Below are 21,586 nucleotides of genomic sequence, written 5' to 3'. Positions count from 1 at the left end.
TAAATAAATAAAATTCCCAAGCCCCATCCCAAGTGGTGAGCTCGCTAGTTGGGATAAGGCTTGGGTTTTTTTTCTTTGCTGTTTTTTTATGGTGAAATAGTAAAGAGAGAGAGAGAGAGAGAGAGAGAGAGAGAGAGAGAGAGAGAGAGAGTGAGAGAGTGAATCTTTTTGTTAAAAAAACCCAAGCCACATCTCAAGTACTTTGGGATGGGGCTTGGGGTTCTCTCTATAGAGAGAGAGAGAGAGTGAAATCTTTTTGTTAAAAAAACCCAAGCCACATCTCAAGTACTTTAGGATGGGGCTTGGGGTTCTCTCTCTCTCTCTCTCTCTCTCTCTCTTCCACCATCAAATTTTTAAAAAAAAATAAAAACAAGTGAATCTAAAAATTAAAAAAAGAACCCAATCCCCATCCCAAGTGGCAAGTTTGCCACTTGGGATGGGGCTTAGATCCTTTTTTAAAATTCTCTCTCTTTCTGCCACCCACAAGTGGGGCAGATTGGCTAGTACGAGGGCCCTTATAAAGGCCATGATCCACCCGAGTTCAAGTCCCACCGTTGGTCGTATATGCCCTCGTATTGCATTCTACTGACGTTAATACCTCTCTCTCTCTCTCTCTCTCTCTCTCTCTCTCTCTCTCTCTCTCTCTCTCTCGCATCTATTCCACCATCAAATTTTTCACCTTTTTTTCACTTAGGATGGTGTCGATGGAGGCATTGGGTGAATGTGTAGACATGGGTGTGGTGGCAAGAGATGGGATGTGCATGAGGACAATAGAAGAGAGAGAGAGAGAGAGAGAGAGAGAGAGAGAATTGTCCTCGTGCACATCCCATCTCGTGCCACCACACCCATGTCTGCATGTTCACCCCCAATGCCTCCATCAACACTATCCTAAGCGAAAAATTTGATGGTGGAATAGACGTGAGAGAGAGAGAGAGAGAGAGAGAGAGAGAGAGAGAGAGAGAGAGAGAATTTAAAAAAAAAAACCAAGCCTCATCAAAAGTGGCTAGCACCACACTTTGGATGGGGCAAAAAGGTTTTTATCACTTTTTAGTTTTTTTAAATTTTATAAAAAATAAGGAGAGAGAGAGAGAGAGTGTGTGTGTGTGTGGTTGAAACAAAGAGGGGGGAGAGAGAGAGAGGTTGAAAGAGAGAGTGGGGGAGAGAGAGAGAGAGGGGGGGAGATTTATATATATATAAACCCAAGCCCCATCCCAAGTGGCGAGCTCACCACTTGGGATGAGGCTTTTGCTTTGTTTTGTTATTTATTTATTTATTAATTTGACAATGGAGTAAGGGGGGGGGAGAGAGAGAGAGAGAGAGAGACATAAATAATTTATTTATTTTTTAAACCCAAGCCCTATCCCAAGGGGCTAGCTCAACCCTTGGGATGGGGCTTGGTGTTTTTTCCTTCTTTTTTTTCACTTTTTTCTATTTTTAAAAAAAACTTTATGGTGGAAGAGAGAGAGAGAGAGAGAGAGAGAGAGAGAGAGAGAGAGAGAGAGAGAGAGAGAGAGAGAGAGAGAGAGAGATTTTTAAAAATAATTAAAAAAACCCAAGCCCCATCCCGAGTGGTGAGCTTGCCACTGGGCTGCTTTAGTCATAATATGGAGAAGAGTAGGGTTTTTGGTGTGATTGCTAGTGTTATTCAAGAAACGATTATGTTTGGACAAGAGTGGATTGAGACCACTTAATGAGGTCTAAAATGTAATGAAGAATCGATGGAGCATTAACACTCATCATGGAGATTGAGACCACTTAATGAGGTCTAAAATGCAATGAAGAATCGATGGAGCATTAACACTCATCATGGAGTATGATGGAATGAAGAATAGCAAGATAGATTTAAAGCTTCATCAATGGCTAGAACCTATCCTATCGAGGCCATCTTGAAGGAAAGGAGCCTGTGTATCAATTCTAGTCAATTTCTTCCAACACATCCTAATCCTCACCATCCATTGCTCCTACCCTATATCATAAAACCCTTGTTGCTATATAATACCTTACCACACAATCATAGCTTCTATCAACACTACCAACAGGACCCCTTTCACATTAACCCCACAAAATCCTAACAACTCTGACTTTTCACAAAACTTCCCCAAACTACCAACGAAATGCATCACTAAATAGTGTTAGGTCCTGACAAGCTTACTAATAGCTTAATGTTATTATCATGGTTACACAATCCCTTCCTCCTACTATTCGTTCACTTTGGTAGGCTAGAGGTGGTGTAATGCATCTCCCTACCTAGATCTTTCTGGATTCCTTGCCTCCTTGACAAGTCTTGGGGTATAGGTGTTACCTTCCTCATCAACATATGTTGTTTGATTAATGGTGTGCTGGTCAATAGGGGGTGTATTAGGGAATATGGTCAAATCCCTTGTTGGAAGAAGTCAAAGAATAGATAAACCAAGATAGCTCCTTTTCACTCATCACTGCCTTACTTATGCAGGAAAGTAAGAAAGTACAAAAATACAAGTTAAATGAAGGATGCTTACATTTTAATAATCGGTTGTGTAACCCCAATGTGGATGGGATAATAATCGGTCAATCATAAGAGCATGAATTATGTCTCAATGAGCACCAAAGAAGATGCAGACTCTTCATTAAGAGTTTGATTTTGAGATCCAAGGAACTAGAATGTGGTTGCAGGTGCTCTTAATATAAAAGTCTCTTTACTTGCAATATCTATGGTCAAATCCCTTGTTGGAAGAAGTCAAAGAAAGTACAAGGATATGAGTTAGATGAAGGATGCTTGTATTTTAATAATTGGTTGTGTATCCTAATGTGGATGGGACAAAGAAAAGGATTTTGACACAAATAACAAGACATCCTAGTTACATAAAGACCTACATGTTAGTGTGAAGAGTTTCTTTTGGCCTAGACTCAAGAAGGATGTATTACACCACGTATGTTAATTCTTGGTTTGTCAAAGAGTCAAAGCTAGACAAGTCAAGATGCCTGAAAGGCTACACCCCTTGAATTTCCCGCAAATGAAATGGGAATACATAAGCATTGATTGCATTACTGGGTTACAATAATGGACAAATCGACCAAAGTTCCCCATCTGATTTCCCACAAAGAAGACTTACACTGCATTAGATATTACCAAGAATCTTCTTAAAAGAGATATTCATATTATATGGGTTACCCATAAGGATTGTAAGTGATAGAGATACTATGCTTACCTCTAGTTTTTGGACAGCTTTTTGCATCTGGTAGAATTTGCTTATAGTGCTTCATATTATTTGGTTAGAATGCTTTCTATCATTGTAGCATTTGGGATGAGCCCTTTCAAAAGTGGATGAATTATTTGTTTATAGTGCTTCCTATTATTGTTGCATTAGGATGAGCGCTTTCAAGGCACTGTATGGTCGGGATTACCTTACACCATTGACTTGGTCAGATCTGTTGATTAGGGTCGAGGTGTCAAAGGAAATGCTAAATGAGATGGATCGATTGAAAAGACACTAAGGCTTCCTAGGATAGAAAAAGGTAGTATGCTGATCCCTTAAGGTCTAACAAGATATTTAAGGAAGGAGACATGGCATTCCTTCGTGTACGACCCAAGAGAAGTTCTTCAGACCCTATGTGATCACAAGGAAAATAGGAGAGCATACATATGACCTACTTCTGAAGGTTCACAATGTACTTCATGTTAGCTTGCTCAAAAAATATGTTCCAAAACTTAGCCATATCTTAGATGATGAGAAATTATCTCCACACTCTAGTGTTAATTAAAGTTAGGACTTGAAGAAATTTTGGATGTTTGGGAAAATGCTCGTAGGAACATGATTATAAGAGAATGTTTGGTTAAATGGAAGTTTTACCCAATGGAGGAGGATGACCTTGGAAAAAGAACAAGATCTAATATCAAGGATTATCCCCAGCTTAAGATGAGGGCATCTCGATTCTTCCAAGTGGAAAGGGAAATAAGATCCCTCCTTGATGGCCCTTACATGGTATGATAAAAATCTCTTCATTTGTTAAGCAAAAATCTAGACAGAGAAAATAAGTCCAAAGAGAGAAAGGTGATTTTCAAAAATTTATTTGAAAATAAATCTCCCTTTTGATCCAGAAACTCATGTGAGAAATTATCTCCACAATCTAGTGTCAATTAAAGTTAAGACTTGAAGAAATTTTGGATGTTTAGGAAAATCCTCTTAGGAACATGATTATAAGAGAATGTTTGGTTAAATGGAAGTTTTACCCAATGGAGGAGTATGACCTTGGAAAAAGAACAAGATCTAATATCAAGGAGTATCCCTAGCTTAAGATGAGAGCATCTCGATTCTTTTAAGTGGAAAGGGAAATAAGATCCCTCCTTGATGACCCTTACATGGTATGACAAAAATCTCTTCATTTGTTAAGCAAAAATCTAGACAGAGAAAATATTTGAAAATAAATTTTCCTTTTGATCCAAAAACTCGTGAATAAAATGCTCTTAGGAACATGATTATAAGAGAATGTTTGGTTAATGGAAGTTTTACCCAATGGAGGAGGACGACCTTGGAAAAAGAACAAGATCTAATATCAAGGATTACCCCCACCTCAAGATGAGGGGACAAAATTCTCTTCATTTGTTAAGCAAAAATCTAGACAGAGAAAATAAGTCCAAAGAGAGAGGTGATTTTCAAAATTTTATTTGAAAATAAATTTTCTTTTTTATCAAGAAACTCGTGTGAATAAATAGAACTCCTATCAGACATCAACGAATGAGTGAGATTTTTAGAGTTCTACCTTGTGACACGAAACGTAAAAGTTAGCTAGTTGTTGGATTTTAAAAAAAACTGATCATTTGGTATCATTTTATCCTCTTGTAACATATCAAAATTCATCGCCTAAATATTTTAAGAGCATTCGAATAGTAAGATTTTAAAAATAATTCCCTAAACTTACTCATTAGTATTAGGGTCATAATTGATTTTTTTAAATCATTCCCTAAACTTACTCAATCATCAGTATTAGGGTAATAATTGATTTTTTAAAGTTAAAAAAACTCAATATTATGACCCTACTAACCAGAGAGAAAGGTGAGTTTCAAAATTTTGTTTGAATGGGAATTTTTCTTTTGATCCTAGGAGCTCGTGTGACCAAATAGAACTCCTATCGGACACCCATGAATGAGTGAAATATTTAGAGTTCCAGCTTATGATGGGAAACACATAAGTTAGCTAGTCATTTGATTTTTTAGAAACTGGTCATTTCATATAAAATGGTGGCCTTGTAACATATCAAAATTCATCACTAAATATTTTAAGAACATTGGAGCAATAATAATTTAAAAATAAGTCCCTAAACTTAACCAGCTAGTATTAGGGTCATAATTAAATTTTTTTAATTTTAAAAAGAGTAAAATGACTAGTCTTGAAGCTTCTTAATTGTGTCTGTGCATATGAAAGGATTGTAAGTACTTGAACCTTAACCAAATGAAATAAAATGCTATTTATAGGACAAATAAACCATAAGGATTATTAGCACCCGTAACTTCATAAGAGGTTGCCCGTCCCATATTGGTCCCAAACCCAAGGTGCCAATAAAAAAAACACTTAATTACTTATATAACCATCATTAACTAGGATTATGATCCTTAATCACCCCCACCAAGTCCAAAAAAAATAAAAATAAAAACTTCAAAACCAAGCCAAACAAGCTCTTGAGTTAGGCGATGTTAGCCTATAATTCCATAGGAAAAAAAGACGTGTTTAGACATATGAACCTAATGACGTGAGCTTGGACATGTGAGCCATGAGTCCGGACACTTGAGCTTACTAAGATGAGTCTAGACATGTGAGACTCTCGATGTGAGTCTAGAGGTAGGTATATCTAATATTGTACCAACCTACTATTACCACCTTAAAGACTTGTAAGGACATACCTACTCATGTCCTTAAAGGATTTTCTTGTCATACAATATGTACCAACTATCATTTCTAATGAAAATTCTCATCCTTTGTAATTATTAGGATATTAAAGTATAATTATTATGCCCAATAATTACACAGCCAACATTGTCATAAGCATGTTACATAGAAGTCTATGCCCATGGTAGGCCTATTTCATAAAAATAATATATGTGAGCCTAGTTCATAAAAAAAAGGCGTGAGCTTGCATATGTGAACCTATAGAAGTGAACATGCATACATGAGTCTAGAGACAAGAGTCTGTAAATGTAAACCTGCATACGTGAGCCTGGACATATGAGTCTAGAGGCGTGACCCTAGAGATGTGAGCATAGCAAAAAAAAGTTCAAAAACACAAAAATAAGCCTAAATTTTTTAAAAGGAAAAAGGAAAAAGTTTTTTTTTAATAGGGTTGAGTAGAACAGACGTATTTGAAATCAATTTCAAACCTACTTCAAGAAGCACTAGAGCACATTTCACTAGATTGAAACCCTTGATGCAAACCCGATAAGTACTAATAAACAATAATATAGTTAACTGTAGTGTATCAAACCACACTTCCTTAAACCCACCCAGCCTTTGGTCCTAGCAAACGACTAGCACTCAACATAGCAACAATAGAGCACTCTCCTATTATGAAAGCAAAACTTCGTCAGATCCACCTTTGACAGGGAGATTTAGGATAACATGGGCCAACTAAACACAGATGTGAGTCGAGGAATAGCAGAACACTTGTAAGAGCCACCAATGGTCCTCTAAGCCTCGATTCACCAACTAGATCTTTAAACAACACCATAAACTTCATGAAAAAAGCACTAAACCACCCTATTTTTGGGCAAAGCTCTAGTGATGGAGTGAAAGAAGGACTAGGAACCTCAAGATTTTCCCCCTCAAGAAGTGGTTAAACCATGCCTGACACTATAATGTTTCTTCACATTTGGTGTCGATCTTAAGATGGATTTATCCCAAGCAAACCATGCCCATAAAACAACCCCAACAACTATAGTACGTCAATCGAGACATGTATTCTTTTATGTACATTAGAATTAAAGTAAACACATATGGTGCAAGTAGGAGTCCCACCTTCTCAAGGAGCCCATTATACATGCTTCTTCACCAAAAAACAAAGTTCGAGTTCTTCTTCATTTTGAGTATTAGGAGACCATGGTTCAGGTACTAGAGGGACTGTGTTCAAGATGGAGGCTTCTATTATAACTTTTGGCCAAGAAATCTAAGCACACATTTGGATGATATAATTGTTGATATTAATGATGAATTCTTGGGATTCGAAGAAGTTGATGATCACTATTGTGGACCATAAAGTAAAAGGCCAAAGCAAGCTTTTCAACCCATGGTTGATATTAGAAAGGGAGACTTTGTTGTTATTCGACCATTGGAACCAATATATCCTATATGAATGGGTGTAGCTTAAAGTAACATAGATGTGAAAAAATCATCTAAAAACTACAAGAGGATTTTAATACAATATTGGTCACTTGTATGCAAATAGAGAAATGTTCGTGATGCTGAGGTTTATAGAGATAGTTGGAATAAATTCTGGATGTGTAACAAGAAGGATCTTATGCGTTGGAAACTATCAGGACATGATAGTTTTACTAAGGGACGGAAAGTGCCACAAAAGATTCAAATTCTAGCAAATGTGTGTGCTAAGGCAAAGGAGAGTTCGGCAACATAGGAGGACTCTGATGAAGGCCAGTGAGTTTAGATTATTAGAGTACTAGTTGGATCTATGTTGGTCACTTTTTGTTTATGAGTTACTACATGTTAGTCCCCTACTATTTAGAATTTGATTTTTTTTATACTTTTCTTTCAAATTTTATGGATCTTTTCTTGGCTACATTTTAGCTCAAACAATGTTTGTAAACACCCCATATGTGTTATTATCAACCTTAAGTAGCAACACTTTCAAATTTAGTGAAATTACCAAAGTCATCGAAATTACCAAAATTAATTTAAAGATGTCATTTCATTTTTTCCAAAATGCATGGATTTTTTCAAATTTCTAAATATGGACTTGTGGCTTTATTTCATGATGATGAAGGAGAAAAGTGATGTGTTTGCTCACTTTTAGAGATTTAAAGCCTTGGTTGAGAAGGAGAAAAGGTATGTATATCAAATGCCTAAGATCATATGGTGGGGGAGAGTATTTCTCCAATGAGTTTAGTGATTTCTTGAGAAAGCAAGGAATCAAGAGATAATTTACATATGCAGGTACACTCCACCAAAACAAGAGGATGGTGTTATAGAAAGCAAAAATATACACATTGAAGAAGTGGACACATGCCTTAATGCCAAAAGAATATGCTAGATTATTTTTGGGCAGAACCAACATCAACTATGAACAAAACCCCCTCCCCATTGCATCTGTTCATGGTATGACACCTAAACAAAAGTTTTCAGGTATAAAACCAGATATATCTCACTTGAAAGTATTTGGGTGTATTGCATATGTGCATGTTCCTGATGAAGTGAGAAAAATTGGATCCAAAGGCAGAGAAATGCATCTTTGGTTATTCTTTGGAGCAGAAAGGTTATAGATGTTATAACCCTACTACTCTCATGAGATGTAAGTAAGCAAATATGTTATCTTTGATGAGACGAGTAGGTGGTGTGCACCAATAAAGAAAACAAAAGATTTTGACGTAAGAAGTAATGATGCTGCCCCATATGTAAAGCAGTAATAATAGGTACTTAGTTGATTTGGAGAGTCCTCTAGTAGTGGATCCAATATTAGTCCATGGTCAGGTAATTTGAGGAAAGATGTAGGTACACATGTATTACATAAAGGATGCATCTTTTTCACTTGATGTGAAAAAGATAATAGAGGGATCATGTTATTAGTTATTTATGTGGATGACTTAATTATCACTGGTGATAGTGATGCCGACATACATGATGCCGAGAGGCTTTTAAAGCAAAAGTTTGAGATGAAAGATTTGGGTGTTATTGGACATTTTGTCCAAGCATGGTATGATAGACTATAAGCCTATTTCAATGCCATTGGAGCAAAATACAAAGCTTTCCACACATACAGGTGAGCTTTTGGAGGACCCCTCTATATACAAGCACATAGTGGGTAGTTTGACCATTACTAGGCCAGATTTGAGCTATGTTGTTGGACTTGTGAGTCAATTTATATACAAGCCCCCAGGAAGCCACATTTGGATGTGTCTTGATGGACTCTCACGAACATAAAGTCCACAGTTGATTATAGACTTTTCTATGAGGCTAGCACAGAGATACAACCACATGGGTACATAGATGTTGATAAGGTTGGTAGTGTCGAAAACAGGAGATCTACCATTAGCTTTATGTTTTCTTTTGGGACTGCTGTTGTGAGTTGGAGTAGCAAGAAACACTCGACAATTACCTTTGTCAAGTATAGAGGTAGAGTACAAGGGCGCTGCTATGGGCAGCTTGTGAGGTAGCTTGGTTTCAGAAACTACTTAGTGATATGGGTGAGCCCGTAGGGCTGTTGTCATTTATTGTGACAACATGAGTAGCATACAACTAGCTAGTAACCCAGCATACCATGTTAGGGTGAAGCACATTGAGGTGTATTATCACTTTGTGAGGGAGAAGGTTCTATAACAGGTGATGTAGATTTGGTATATGTTAACACAGAGGAACAGGTGGCTGACATCTTCATGAAGGCACGTGGAGCAAAGAAGCTCCATAAGTTTAAGAGCTTACTTGGAGTACAATGTGTGAAGTTGAGCTTGAGGGGGAGCGTTGAGATATCAAGCTTAACTAGTGTTATGGACATTGATGACCCGCCTGGGTGATAGCTTCTACACTTATGTCATTGGCACGGTTGGTGAGATTATAGTTGATATGTTGCCAGTAGAGGCGATAGGTTATGTGATGGAGCCACTTTAGATTACTAGAGTCATGGCATAGTTATAGCACTAGTTCATATAGTCGGCTTGACACTATGGATCAACTATTATATGTTATAGTATGAGAGTACTTTCCCTTATAGTAATATACTCTTATCTCTTTATGTTAATGGTTGCAGAGAAGAGAAGAAGATAGAAGAAAATTTAGCCATCCATATCTCTTGTGTCTTGCTGTTTGTGGTGTGTGTGTTTGTTTATATAAGGAACTCAAGCTCTCCCCCTCCTCCATATTCTCTTTATATTCTCTATGCTCTTATGTATATAGATAAGAGCTCTATGCTTCTATCTATGCATAGCTCTATACATAGAGCTATCCACACTCTATAGAGTTAAAAGAGCTATGCATGCTTATGGAGCTCATGTCTATGTATAGCTCTATGCATAGAGCTCTTATGCATACATAATGCATAAAGCTATCTGTGCTCTATGGAACTCAGAAGATCTATGAATGCTTATGGGAAACCTCTCTCTAAGAGCATGCATAGGGCTCGAAGGGGAGCCGTCCACAATAAAAAAGAAATTTCACACTGACATAGTTGTTTGCTTGCTTGCCAGCTTGATAGAATTTGTCATATATGCTTGCTAGACTTCAACTTACAAGGAAGTAAAAGAAGCAAACAAAAAGTTGAAGCAAGGGAAAAAGGAAGCAAAAGGTGAATTTGTTTTACTTTTTAGCAACACTAGAGTTTAGGGTTTACCTTACTTACTTTACTCATGTGCTTGATTCTTGGTTTTGTGCTTGAAATCTTAGTTTCTAGAAAACACATAAAAAAGGAAGATTTGTAAACCATAATCCCTATTAAAAGTAAGGACAACGCGCATGCGATTTCAATATAATGATTGAAGCTAATATGAGAGGTACAAAGCTTTTTGAGGTGCCAAAATTTTGAAATGCAAATGAATTGCAACATTATAAACATTGTTGCATCACATTTGTAGAGACACAGCTAGTGAGACAGGAATGCATTCGATCATATTTTTTAAAAGGAGAATGACAATTAGGGGGCATTTTTTTGACCCCCAGTTTTTTGATAGTGGTTTAAGTTGACTATGGGGGTTAAGGCTACATATGAAGAATCCTTGTTGACTATGGGGGTTAAGGCATTTTTTTGACCCCCAGTTTTTTGATAGTGGTTTAAGTTGACTATGGGGGTTAAGGCTATGTAAGTAAATTTACTTACATATGAAGAATCCTTGTGAATAATATCTGATCACTTTGTATATGTAAGTAAATTTCACTACACTCTAATGGACTTTTGCATGCTCAAGCTTCCTTTAAGAGCTCAACTCCTTCTTTCCCTCTTGTTCTTAAAGCTTTCTACCTACTCTTTTTATTTTTATTTTTTATAAGAGGTTTATTGATATAGCTTGAAAATAAAACACTATGTCATCAGTGTGTCATAATTGGGAGGCATGAATTAAATTTTTCTTGTTTATTAGGCAAACCCTCTTGATTGAAGCATCTATTTTGAGTGGAATAAAGCATGAAAATGTAAAGTAAATGGAGCTAGTAAGTTGTGAGAGGTACACATAAAGTGCTTTTAAATAAACCAACTTGAGTTGGTGTTGGGATTGAAGAGTGGAATTGTGAGTTTGCAAGCATGAGTCCAAACTAAGGAAGTACTCCAAACTAGTAAGTTGTGAGAGGTACACATAAAGTGCTTTTGAATAAACCAACTTGAGTTGGTGTTGGGATTGAAGAGTGGAATTGTGAGTTTGCAAGCATGAGTCCAAACTAAGGAAGTACTCTCTCTTTAAGATAGCATGGGAATGCATTATGCACAAGGAAGCATTTCCTTGGAGATGGATGCTTGGTATAGAGAGTTGAATAGGTAGATCGTGTTTTTTTCAAAACACCCTAATTGGTGCCCATCAACATGATTACTAATTTTCCACCCCTAAATCGTGCCCTTTCTCTTCCATCACCGCTAATTAATATTACATGGAATTAAGAAAATTATCTTCTAGCTTAAGTTGTCGCCAAACTATTGGCGAGAAATTTGAATGCACAATACTCTCTCCTCGATCCTTAAATTACTAATTTTTGTGCTAAACCATCCTAATTTTTGTGCCAAACCATCCTGAAAGAACGCCTTGTGTGTGTAGATTTTTGAGCTAAACCATCCTGAAATGCCCTATACATTTTTGTGCTAAACCATCTGACTCCTCTAACCATAGGAAGTCACCCCAACTAGCCCACACACACCTAAGGCTAGTAATTTTCCGAAGGTTTGAACATATGGTGTGCACCCTTGTCCACTCAAATGAAGGATACCCACACTTGAGCAGATGCAAATACATACATAGTCGAGCAGAGAGAGAGAGTCGAGAGAGAGAGAGACATCATGAGGTTACTTGGGCAGTGCAAAATCGCCCACAAAGTAGTTCCTGTCTCTACAAGGATGATGATGATGATGACGGGTTCTCGGTTGCATCACTACCAGGTCGAGAGGCTTCTGCCGCTCAGCTTAAACTTCTCAACCGGTGCAAGATCTAGCAAGTTCTTTGAATCTCCCCGCCATCGCAGCCTCTGTTGCGCAGCGTTTACACTAGCTCACAGGCTTCACACCACCGCTGTGCCTCAGAACAATATCAGTCGACGTGATTTGTTAATACTGGGCATCGAAACCAGCTGCGATGACACTGGTGCTGCCGTGGTATGAAAAAAGCATGGGTATGGCTGATGAATATATAAGAAATTTGGTGAAGTTCTTTTCTGAATTCGTTTATGTATTTGTGGGTCTCAACCAGGTTACAAGCGATGGTGAGATTCTCAGCGAAGTTGTTTCTTCTCAGGTCTGTACATCCCTAAGCCTAGCATATCATGGTTGCCAAAGAGCCTATGCCTCACTAATGAAAGTAACTCATTTTTAGACTTGGAATTCCGAAGCTGTTTGACATGCTAAGTGTTGTACTGATTTTATTAGTGAAGGCAGAGATGTTGGCTCAGTATGGAGGTGTGTTTCCAAAAATGGCAGAGGAAGGGCATGCGAAAGTTATAGACAAGGTTGGGGTTTTCTCACTTTTCTGTTACCTTGTTGTGATCGACGCTTGTTCAATGCGTGCATTTTCAATGCAGACACAAGCGTGCAGAGGATAGGGGCAAACACATGACTACAAGTGCTTCAAGCACCACTAGAGCCCTAGAGTGTATTCATGAATAAGGGATACCTCCATGTATTCTGTGATCATGAACCGGATTGAGTTTATGTTTTTAAATAGTAGCATGTCAACTCTGGATTTATTTGAGCAGCATCCTCTGCGATTGAAAAATTCTCTTACCGGTAGACCTGGAAGGCTTCGGAGCTGTTATAGGGCGGTTTAGAGTTCATCATTCTTGCATACCTGTATGCTGACACAGCTAGCCAGAGGCAGCCCTCAGCAAGCAAAACAAGTATCTAGAGATCATCACAAATGCTGGCCTATAAAATCATTGTACTTGATTGAAGTAATACAAGTCACATCTTTGAGTCATGCAATTTATCTCTCTTTGAAGCATTGTCTTTCTCTCTATAACTCACACTCTCTCCCTTACTTCTCTGTTAATCAAATGCCATAGCCATGTTTGCCTTCAAGGCTCCATAGCTATCATAGCTTCCATTAGCCCTAGCATAACACATGCATCTGATGTATGGGCCTGATGCATGTGACAGGAAGCTGTGATTTACACTTCTTATATACTTGACATTCTGTGTGTGTACACATTTTCCTTTATACTATCTTCTTTCTGTGCTATGTGTCAGCAGCAATTCCTACTGTTTGCTACTCAGTTTTTTTGTAAAATATCTTCTTTTTAGTGGTCTGCTTTTTTGCTTTGAAAAGGTTGTGACTGAGGCCCTCTCCCGAGCACACATAAAAGAATCAGATCTATCAGCTGTGGCTGTTACCATTGGTCCTGGATTGAGCTTATGCCTAAGGGGTTAGTGTTAATGACATGAATATTCAATCTACTCATTTTAAAGGAATGCTTCGTATCAAAGTGAATTGATGGATTTGTGCAGTTGGTGTAAGGAAGGCCCGTTCCATGGCCCGGACCTATCGGCTGCCTTGGATTGGTGTGCATCACATGGAAGCCCATGCGTTGGTTGCCAGGTTATAATACTGCAAACTAATGAAGCATGGAATGGAAAGATAATATGGCTTTTTCAGTCAAGGGAAAATTTGCAGCTCTTTTTTTGTGGGTCGGGGGATTTTCGCTTGCTTATTTTTATGATACCAACATGTAGAAAACTCTGGTGGGCTCTAGCCTGAGTGGTTGCGACCAGGCTCGCTTAATGGCTGGTCCCAGGTTTAAACCCTGGCACCTTAGGTTTCAAAAAATCCTGGCACCTTAGATATGCCTTTGCTTCTAGTGAAACTCATCTTTGGTGATATGACTTCCCCTTCCATGTGTGCAGGTTGACAGACCGGCAGTTAGAGTTTCCTTTCCTAGTCCTCCTTGTGTCTGGTAATTGACTTACTATTTCGTGAGATCCATGGATTTTTTCTCATTGTCATTCAATCACACCCTTGGTTGTGCTGTTTAGCTAGGGAAGCATCCTGCACAGTTAGTGACCATTATGCCCACATACTGGGGCTAGTGTTTTGCTTTTGGTGTCTCATACATGGGGTGGACTGCAGGAGGCCATAACCTTCTTTTGCTGGCTCAGAAGGTTGGAGACTACATCCAATTAGGAACAACCATAGATGATGCAATCGGAGAAGCTTATGATAAGACAGCAAGAATGTTGGGCTTAGATTTGGCAAAAGGGGGTGGTCCAGCTGTTGAGGAACTTGCTACAGAAGGCAATGCTATGTCTATCAACTTCTCAGTAAGCGCGTGAAGCTTCCTACCTTAAGCTTTTATCATGAAGCTGGATAGAGCAACTGTAGGTGGAGTATGCATGCATGTACACACGTTACAATCTGATGGAGTGGCTTTCCTCTGCCAGGTCCCCATGCGGAGCCATCGAGACTGCAACTTTTCCTATGCAGGTTTGAAGACTCAAGTGAAAATGGCAGTCGCATCTAAAGACATGTAAGCTGTCCGTGTGACGCATGCATGGATCTTTAATAGTTTGTACTTTGCTGACATCTACTCAGAAGACTTGTCTTAGTGTTGTTGCTGTCAGATGATCTGACAATAAGCAAGGGGCCCACTGCTCGTGAATGGGGAATCAAGCCCTTCCATAGCCTGCCGGCCTCCATTTTGTTGACTACTTGTGTGAAGGCCCCAAGTAATACTTAACAATAAGCATTTTAAACTTAATTGAATTCTGCTTTCAGCAAACCGGACTGTGTACATATAAGAGATGCAAATGCAGAAGACCGGCAAGTTCGAGCGGACATTGCTGCCTCTTTTCAGGTCCGAAGCAATTGCCAAACATGTAAGGTTAATGTCTTTCAAAGTCACAATGATTATTGCTTGTAATCCCACACTATGCATAGAAGCTTCGAAAGTGGGACTTTTCAACTGCATCCAATCATTATACGGTAGTATGGTAGGGAGCTTAGCATTGCTGCACAGCATGAAAGATATATCACACTTACTTGAAACCTGCTTAATCAAGTGTATCAAAGCATTAGTTGAAGGATTGTCAGAGAATTAACAATGCACAAAAAATCATAATTGTTTATGAGACCAAAGCAAGGCCTCAACCATTTTCGGCCTAACCCAGTTTGGGATCTTGAACTAGAGAGTTGCTGTCCTACACTTGGAAGAGAAGTGCTCGAGAGCTATTGAGTGGGCTAAATCAATGAGCTCAATCAAATTCCTGGTACTTGAACTGGTGTTGATTGTTAAAATTAGGCCTGCTTTTTCTTTTTCCTAATGTTCATGCTGAGTTTTTTTTTTGGGGGCCTTTTCGATCAGGTTGTTTCAGGTGGTGTTGCTTCCAACAAAGTGGTGCGAGAAAGGCTTGGAAAGCTAGTAGAGAAGCATAATCTTTGCCTTTCTTGTCCACCTCCAAGATTGTGTACCGACAATGGTCTCTCTCTCTCTCTCTCTCTCTCTCTCTCTCTCTCCACACACACACACACACACACACACATGTATATATGCGTATATATGTACGCACATATATACATGTACATGTATGTATTATACATGTATTTTATATATACACACGTGTGTGTGTGTGTGTGTGCGCGCGCGCGCGCTCGCGCACGTATATATCCACTTACATGTGCACACACACACACACACACATATATATGTGTGTGTGTGTGTGTGTATACACAAGTATGTGTGTATATATATATGTCACACACACACACACACACACACACACACACACGTGTGTGTGCACTGTGGGAGCATATATTGATACCAAGTTCTACACCCACTATTGGGCACTAATGAGGTTAGTGGGGATGTCGTAGTATCTAGTCCATTCTATGCATGATGGAGTTGATGGTTTATTTTCTTGTGGATGACTACCATGAGGTTATAAATTGCACTTTCTTATAAGGTGAATTTGGGCATGTTCCTGGATTCATCTATATATATGACACATGGCATACTTACCTTATCCACACCTAAGGGTGGGTTCACACACACTAACACACTATATGCACACACACACACACACACGCGTGTGTGCGTGTGTGTGTGTGTGTGTGCATATAGTGTGTTAGTGTGTGTGAACCCACCCTTAGGTGTGGATAAGGTAAGTATGCCATGTGTCACTTGTCTAGTATGTGTTTGGGATTCCCTTGAGTCAATAGATAAGGCTTACAGCCTGCAAAAGCATGCACTTATCAAGCTATAATCGAGTCGTGCAAATACTCTCAAGAGCCTTGTGCTCTCTCTCTCTCTCTCTCTCTCTCTCTCTCTCTCTGCACACATCATGGAGATCTTCCATCCCCCATAGCTCTTGGCACTCTTGGGATGTCTTGATTTAAAACATGGTATCAGAGCTGGTTTAGGGTATTAGGATTAGCCTTTCAGGGTTTCTAAGCCACCCTCAGTTGTGATGCAGTTCATTGTCTAGCTCATCTTCACCTTCTTTGTGTGTGCTCGCCTAAGCGAATCTTCACCTATTGTCTCTGCTGCGACTCTTAAGTATTGGTGCCGTCACCCATCTCCAGTACTGATAATCGATGTTTCCTGTTGCTGCTGCTGCCGCCTTCGTCACATGACGTAGATTTGCTGCCCTCGCCAAGTGGCCCATATCTGGCTCCACAGCGGGCAGGCTTGCCTCCTTTGCGCTGACCACGATCATCAGCCACCGCAGTCCATTTCTTTGCCACCCACTTGTGCAGCTTTCTGTCGTTTCTGGTTGCCACTGTTCCCGTCAGCGCTTGCCCGTCGCCTTGCTCTGCCCAGTGCCACCTCTCCTGCAGCCCCTGTCCACGCCTTGTGTCCCTGCTCTGGAATTGCTACTGCTCCAACCACCTGTGCCTGCAAAAAAATCATCATCAAAGGTGGTGAATATCATTTAATTCAAGCATATATATTCAATTAAATTTAGGGCTTTACCATGAATGTGCTCAAAATCAGTCAATTGAAACCCTGCACTTCACCGAAAATTGGGGATTTCTATAAAATCAGAGAAATTAGCCCAAAATTGAAGCTTCTGCAACACTCAAAAGTTGGTGGTTTTGCAAAATTTGAATCATTTGCATCAAATTAAGATTTCAGCATCATCCAAAATTTGGGGCTTTTCCAAATTGAAGGCTCCGTCGACACATTGAAGACATTCCTTGGTCCTTGGGCCTAAAATGATTGGCCAAGCGTCAATTGCTTGGCGACGCCATCGAAAATGGCATCTTCATCGACACTTCACCAGCTTCGGAAGTTTATTAACTTCCATAAAATATTTCTTTTCTGTTTTTTATGTGTGTTGGGTCATCCTCGGAAATAGATTTGTAGTAAGTGTTCGTCATGTCTATCAATTTTTAATGTTTTTGTACCGCTTTATGCTATTAAAGGCTCCACTATTCTAGTCTACTCGTGATTTGATCAAGGGAGGGTTGATTTTCTGAGAGACTAATGTAAGTTATCAGTGGTCAAGCTCTTTTGGCACCTATTCCAAAGACCTTTGATTCTCTACGCATCCATGCTTGTTAAGCCTTTGAGCTATGCTTGTTGAGTCTTTGAGCCTTTTGTGCCAAGCTCATTGGCCTTTAAACCACACTTAGTAGGCTATGAGTTTGCAGTAAGGAACATATCATAGATGGAGCATTAGAGTGGATTGTTGAACCCAAATCATTGTGGCTATTGAAGGTTATCTCAAGTCATTCCACCATCGCTCCGAAGGGGGGTTTGTTGGATATTTTGGAGTCTCTATGTGTGTATCCATTGTGTAGGTGTACTTGGGTTTGTGTACCCGCTTGTGTATGTGTGTGAACAGCCCCTAAAAGGGTTAAGTGTGTTAGTGTGTGTGAACCCACCCTTAGGTGTGGATAAGATAATACCGTGTCACTCGTCTAGTATGTGTGTGATTTCCTTGAGTCAAAAGATAAGGCTTACAGCCTACAAAAGCATGCAATTGGTGTAAGTTCAATGTATCTAATCAAGCCATCATTGAGTCATGCAAATACTCTCTAAGAACCTTGTTCTCTCTCTCTTTCTCTCTCTCTCTCTCTCTCTTTGCACACACCATGGAGATATTCCATCCCCCATAGCTCTTGGCTTGCCTGGGATGCCTTGATACACACACACGTACGCGCGCGCGCGCGCACACACACACACACACATACATATCTATACACATATATATCTATATATGTGTGGTGTGCGCACAATTCAACCGTATATGTGACCGTTTCTTGCACGAAGCACATGTTATATATGCGTGCATGTGTGCGTGCGTGCGCGTATGCATTTGTATCATTCAACCTTATATGTGACTGTCCCTTGCATGAAACACGCGTGCGTGCGCGTGCGTATGCATTTGTATCATTCAACCTTATATGTGACTGTCCCTTGCATGAAGCACATGTAGTCATCAGTGAGTCCTGGCTTGCATGATAAATTATGTGCAACTCATAACAGTTGACGTTAAGTTAGCTCTTTGTATGTAAGTAGGACCTTTTATCATTTGTACATTCGGCAGGTGTAATGGTAGCATGGGCTGGAGTGGAACATTTTCAGCTTGGAAGGATTCAGCCACCTCCACCTATCGATGAACCAGAGGATGTTTATGTAAGCAAAACTTAAACCTTGCCCATGATACTCAAAGACAAGTTTGTACCTGCAGCGTCTCTTATTCTTTTGATGGATGCAGTTGGATTTAAGGCCTCGCTGGCAGTTGGGTGAGATCTATGCTGAAGGGCAGAGCAGTGCTCGATCTTTGAAGACAGCTCATGTTCATCAATCACTCACAGCTGAAGTTCGCACTGGCATGCAGTCTTCATTGTGATTGATTAAGCCTTAAAATGTTATGGGTCTTACTCAATTCTTTTATGCTTCCCTGATTGGAAAGAAGCTATGCAAATTGTATCCGTTTGCTGATTGTTTTTACTGTGTTCCTAATTTTCACTGCCAAGTGTCTTTCTGAAGTTAAAGCTGCATGCCATCGTTATTGTGCCCTTCCTCTCCATCTTTGCATCTCATACCTGGTGGCTCCATTTTCCATTTTTTGTGCATGACAGCCCCCTTATCCTTTAGACAACTTGCATAATGCTTAATAGGGCTTGATAGCATGCATAGGATTTCTTTGGAGTGATAGGTCAAACTATCTTTCTTGAAGCCACTATCTTGAGTGGAATGAGGCTCATATGAGAATGGAATAGTGAGTTATGAAAGATTATCTTGAGTGTATTTGAGAAACTAATACGAGGAAGTGTAGGGATAGAATAATGGGATTGTAGGTTTGCTAGTATGAGTTGCAGAAAGTAAAAGATGATGAAGAGCCAATAAAGGAAGATCTTGGCTAGATTACAAAGAATACATAGGAAGCAAAAAGTATGTGTCGAAAGAGCACTCAAGGTTCAAATGAAGGAATCAAATTTGTTTAACTTGTCTGATGATTCAAGATGAGAAGCATAGATACCATAAGGTGAGATCAGAGAGACCGTACCATCAAGCACCCAAGCCCATATTCTCTTTCACAAGTCACCCACAAGGTGCAACAAAATATAGAAGGAAGAGAGTGGAAATCCCCAACATCCCATATAAAGACAATCTAGTGTAAGGAGAGACATATCCACCATGGAATGGCATAGAGAGAAAACGCGTTATGCTTGCTTTCAATCAAAGTTTGCTAATGATATTACAATGGAAATATTTTGAAGGTGTGGAGATTGTTAAAGAAATGGATGGTAAAAAGGAGGTGGTAGTGACGACATGCTTTAGAGATGTCAATGCTCTCAATGTGATCAAAAGACATGGGAGAAATACTCTTTTGATGTAACTAGAGTTGAATGGTTTGGTGGATGTCAACCTTGGATGGGCTGTAGAATCAATGTTTTTATAGAAGCTTTATATGTGATTCAAGATGCTCTCTTGAGAGAATATATTTTGCTGTCGAGCTTCCTAATCAAGGACTAAAACCAATGAGATTGACGAGGGATAGTAGGTTTTACATTGCCAATTTTCATTGAGACACTTACAAGATCCGAACTTCTACCAATCTCTTTTGCAATCCTAAAAAGGCCATAGCTTAGAACAACAATGGTTAATCATGACATTGGTAATAGTCATAGCTTCAAAATCAAGTCAAATTCTAGAATAGAGAAAAGAAAATACAAATTTATACTCACACGAGTCATAACATTGGTAATAGTTATAGCTTTTAACCATTGAGAGGACTTCTATTAGCTCAAAGGATGTTGATGATGGTATCCATTGTGATGAGCAATTAAATCAATGCACATGCTTGTAGGGATTGATAGCCTAGTCATCCATTACCATAGGATACATGGGATAGAAGAGGCAAGGTCAACTCAAATCAAAGCAGGTGAATATGGCTTGACAGAGAATGTCTCTTCTTCTCACACCTCATCTTCAACCGGCTCTAAGTTACATAGGACAAAGTTTCCGTGATTCCAATGCCCACTAACGATTAGGAACTAATCCTTAGTTCTACTTGCACAAACGTGCAGTCAAAAGTTTTTAGGAGGGTGAGGCCTATTGGGTACTTACTAAACCAATACACTTTTAGTGGATACAACACTATGAACTTTATTTCTAGCTCATCAGGTTGACATGGAGATGAGTTTTGAAAAGGAATTTAACGTTAAAGGAAGATGCATTTTCAAACTCAAAAGAAGAAATGATTTTGCCTAAACCAAGAGGCAAGCAAAGAAGAATATCTCAATTACCTAGAAAAGAAGTGAATGTGTTAGTAGATCTTACTCATTAAATAAGTTGCAAGTGCTTATGGATGTTTCCAAGATAAGGAGCTCAATCCCATTTTCCATTTCACTTCATGGCACTCCATGAAGAGAAACTTCTAAGCACATGTACCCATGGGAGCTTATGCTTCATAATAATTATATGTCATTGATGCCTTTTGATCTAATGAAGGTACAAGTTGTCAACAACAGTATTTGCACAACTGAAAAGGCCATCCATATATGAAGGCTATGCTCGTGGTGGTTTGAATAGCTTGCAGGTGATGGAGTACATGGGCTTGCAGCCAAAGTGGAAAGCCAAGTTAAAGAGGTGGAACGTTAATCACTTTGGTTATGGCATTGCCCAAAGATGCCCACATCCACTCTTTGTAATTCATTCTTCTCTTTTGTAGGTTGGCACTAAAGCAGCCTTACTTGAGCTTAATAGATAAATAGGAAATCTAATGACTTGATTTGTAACATTATAACACACTAATCTCGTGA

General features: G+C 39.2%; 1 protein-coding gene across 2 annotated transcripts; it reads left to right on the top strand.

Moving 5' to 3' along the window:
• The first annotated feature begins 12,083 nt into the window (after positions 1–12,083).
• On the top strand, positions 12,084–19,306 carry GCP1 (glycoprotease 1). Of its 2 annotated transcripts, none has more exons than XM_086803736.1 (13): positions 12,084–12,480; positions 12,575–12,619; positions 12,756–12,830; positions 13,646–13,742; positions 13,825–13,915; positions 14,221–14,270; positions 14,444–14,634; positions 14,755–14,840; positions 15,089–15,194; positions 15,499–15,579; positions 15,675–15,789; positions 18,862–18,950; positions 19,033–19,306. In XM_086803736.1, exons 1-13 carry the CDS (start codon positions 12,169–12,171, stop codon positions 19,165–19,167), a joined length of 1,473 nt encoding a protein of 490 aa, XP_086659862.1. In that variant the 5' UTR covers positions 12,084–12,168; the 3' UTR covers positions 19,168–19,306. The 2 variants fall into 2 exon arrangements, with proteins under 2 accessions (XP_086659862.1, XP_086659863.1); XM_086803737.1 differs by having other exon boundaries at positions 12,085–12,480; positions 15,089–15,167.
• Positions 19,307–21,586: the final 2,280 nt, after the last annotated feature.

This window comes from Cibotium barometz, chromosome 10, assembly GCF_041138505.1.
Source record: "Cibotium barometz isolate CiBa-2024 chromosome 10, ASM4113850v1, whole genome shotgun sequence".
Taxonomy (NCBI): Eukaryota; Viridiplantae; Streptophyta; class Polypodiopsida; order Cyatheales; family Cibotiaceae; genus Cibotium; species Cibotium barometz.
The sequence above is the reverse complement of the archived record's forward strand: the minus strand, read 5'-3'. Positions and strand labels throughout refer to the sequence as shown.

Coding starts and splice junctions, on each gene's coding strand:
- GCP1 (XM_086803736.1), top strand. CDS start 12,169: ATGAGGTTACTTGGGCAGTGCAAAATCGCCCACAAAGTAGTTCCTGTC. Junction 12,481..12,574: donor ATGACACTGGTGCTGCCGTG/GTATGAAAAAAG, acceptor GGTCTCAACCAG/GTTACAAGCGATGGTGAGAT. Junction 15,195..15,498: donor GCAATTGCCAAACATGTAAG/GTTAATGTCTTT, acceptor ATCTTGAACTAG/AGAGTTGCTGTCCTACACTT.